Source organism: Papilio xuthus, unplaced genomic scaffold, assembly GCF_000836235.2.
Source record: "Papilio xuthus unplaced genomic scaffold, Pxut_1.1 DF828144.1, whole genome shotgun sequence".
Lineage (NCBI taxonomy): Eukaryota > Metazoa > Arthropoda > Insecta > Lepidoptera > Papilionidae > Papilio > Papilio xuthus.
Genome location: NW_013530505.1, coordinates 1 through 1041, shown reverse-complemented (window position 1 = coordinate 1041; position 1041 = coordinate 1). Strand labels below are relative to the sequence as shown.

Sequence of the window (1041 nt, the reverse complement as noted above, 5' to 3'; positions counted from 1 at the left end):
TCCACGATGGACCCCCCCTGTCGGCGCACGCAGGTGAGCTCCCTTCCTCGGTTGAGGAGCATCAATCCTGACGCGGCCGCCCAGTCCTCCAACTCTTCCCCCCTCGGGCTCGTCGCGGGGGATCCCGACGCCGTTGATTTGGCGTTGAAGTCCCCCGCGACGATCACGGGGAGGTGAGAGACTCGTGCAGTGAGCGCCTGCACCTCTGCGAGAGCGCGCTCGAAGTCGGCGAGGGGCCAACTGGGGGGGAAGTACACCCCCACTATGGCAACTCCCCCGACGACAACGAGCACGCTTCCCGTCCCTCTCGCCACCTTTCGGAGAGGGGGGGAGCCGTCGCGGGCCGGAACGGAGATGGCCACCAGGTTGCCGACATCACCCGCCCAGTCATCCCGGGAAGGGATGACGTACGGGTCGGCAACCACCGCTACATTTATCAACCACTGCGCCATGGTTTGGGCCAGCAGGTCCTGCGCCCGGGCGCAGTGGTTGATATTGCACTGTAGGAAGCGGATGGTGGCCATTTATGGGCTGGTATCCATTCGCTCCGCTCCGGCCTTTTTGGCCTTGCGCCGAGGCCTTCGTTTCGGCGCATTCCGTCCTCTGGGCGTTGGCCTCTGCCCGGCTGTGGCGCATCCGTCGCCGCCGATTAAGTGGCCCGCCGGTTTGCCCGCCGCCTCGCAGACGGGGCAATTCGGGTCTGCCAAACAGTCCCGTGCCCGGTGATCTGGCTTCCCGCAGCGGAAGCAGAGCTTGCTGCGGTCGACCTCACCCGGGCACTTGGCACCCATGTGCCCCGTCTCGAGGCAGCGGAAACACCGCGTCGGCCGCGAGGCGAGCAGCACCACTCTGGCCGAGGTCCAGCCGACCCTAACGCGGCCGGCGTCGGTCACCTTTTTGGCGGCCGCCACCGGCACGCTCAACCAGAGTGAGCCATCTCCCCTCGGGCCGACGGTGAGCCTGCCCGATCTTATACTGTCGGCCGCGCAGCCCCCCTCTCTGGCCACAGACTCTACGACCTCGGCCGCGGTGACAGAGTCG

At 67.1% G+C, this 1041-nt stretch overlaps 1 protein-coding gene across 1 annotated transcript; it reads right to left on the bottom strand.

The window, feature by feature from the left end:
* Nucleotides 1-29: 29 nt before the first annotated feature.
* Nucleotides 30-524, bottom strand: LOC106113960 (uncharacterized; the record flags this gene model as incomplete). The annotated part of the gene is made up of 1 exon (XM_013307021.1): nucleotides 30-524. A coding segment is annotated over exon 1 (495 nt), but the record flags the coding sequence as incomplete, so codon positions are not given.
* Between the last annotated feature and the right edge of the window lie 517 nt (nucleotides 525-1041).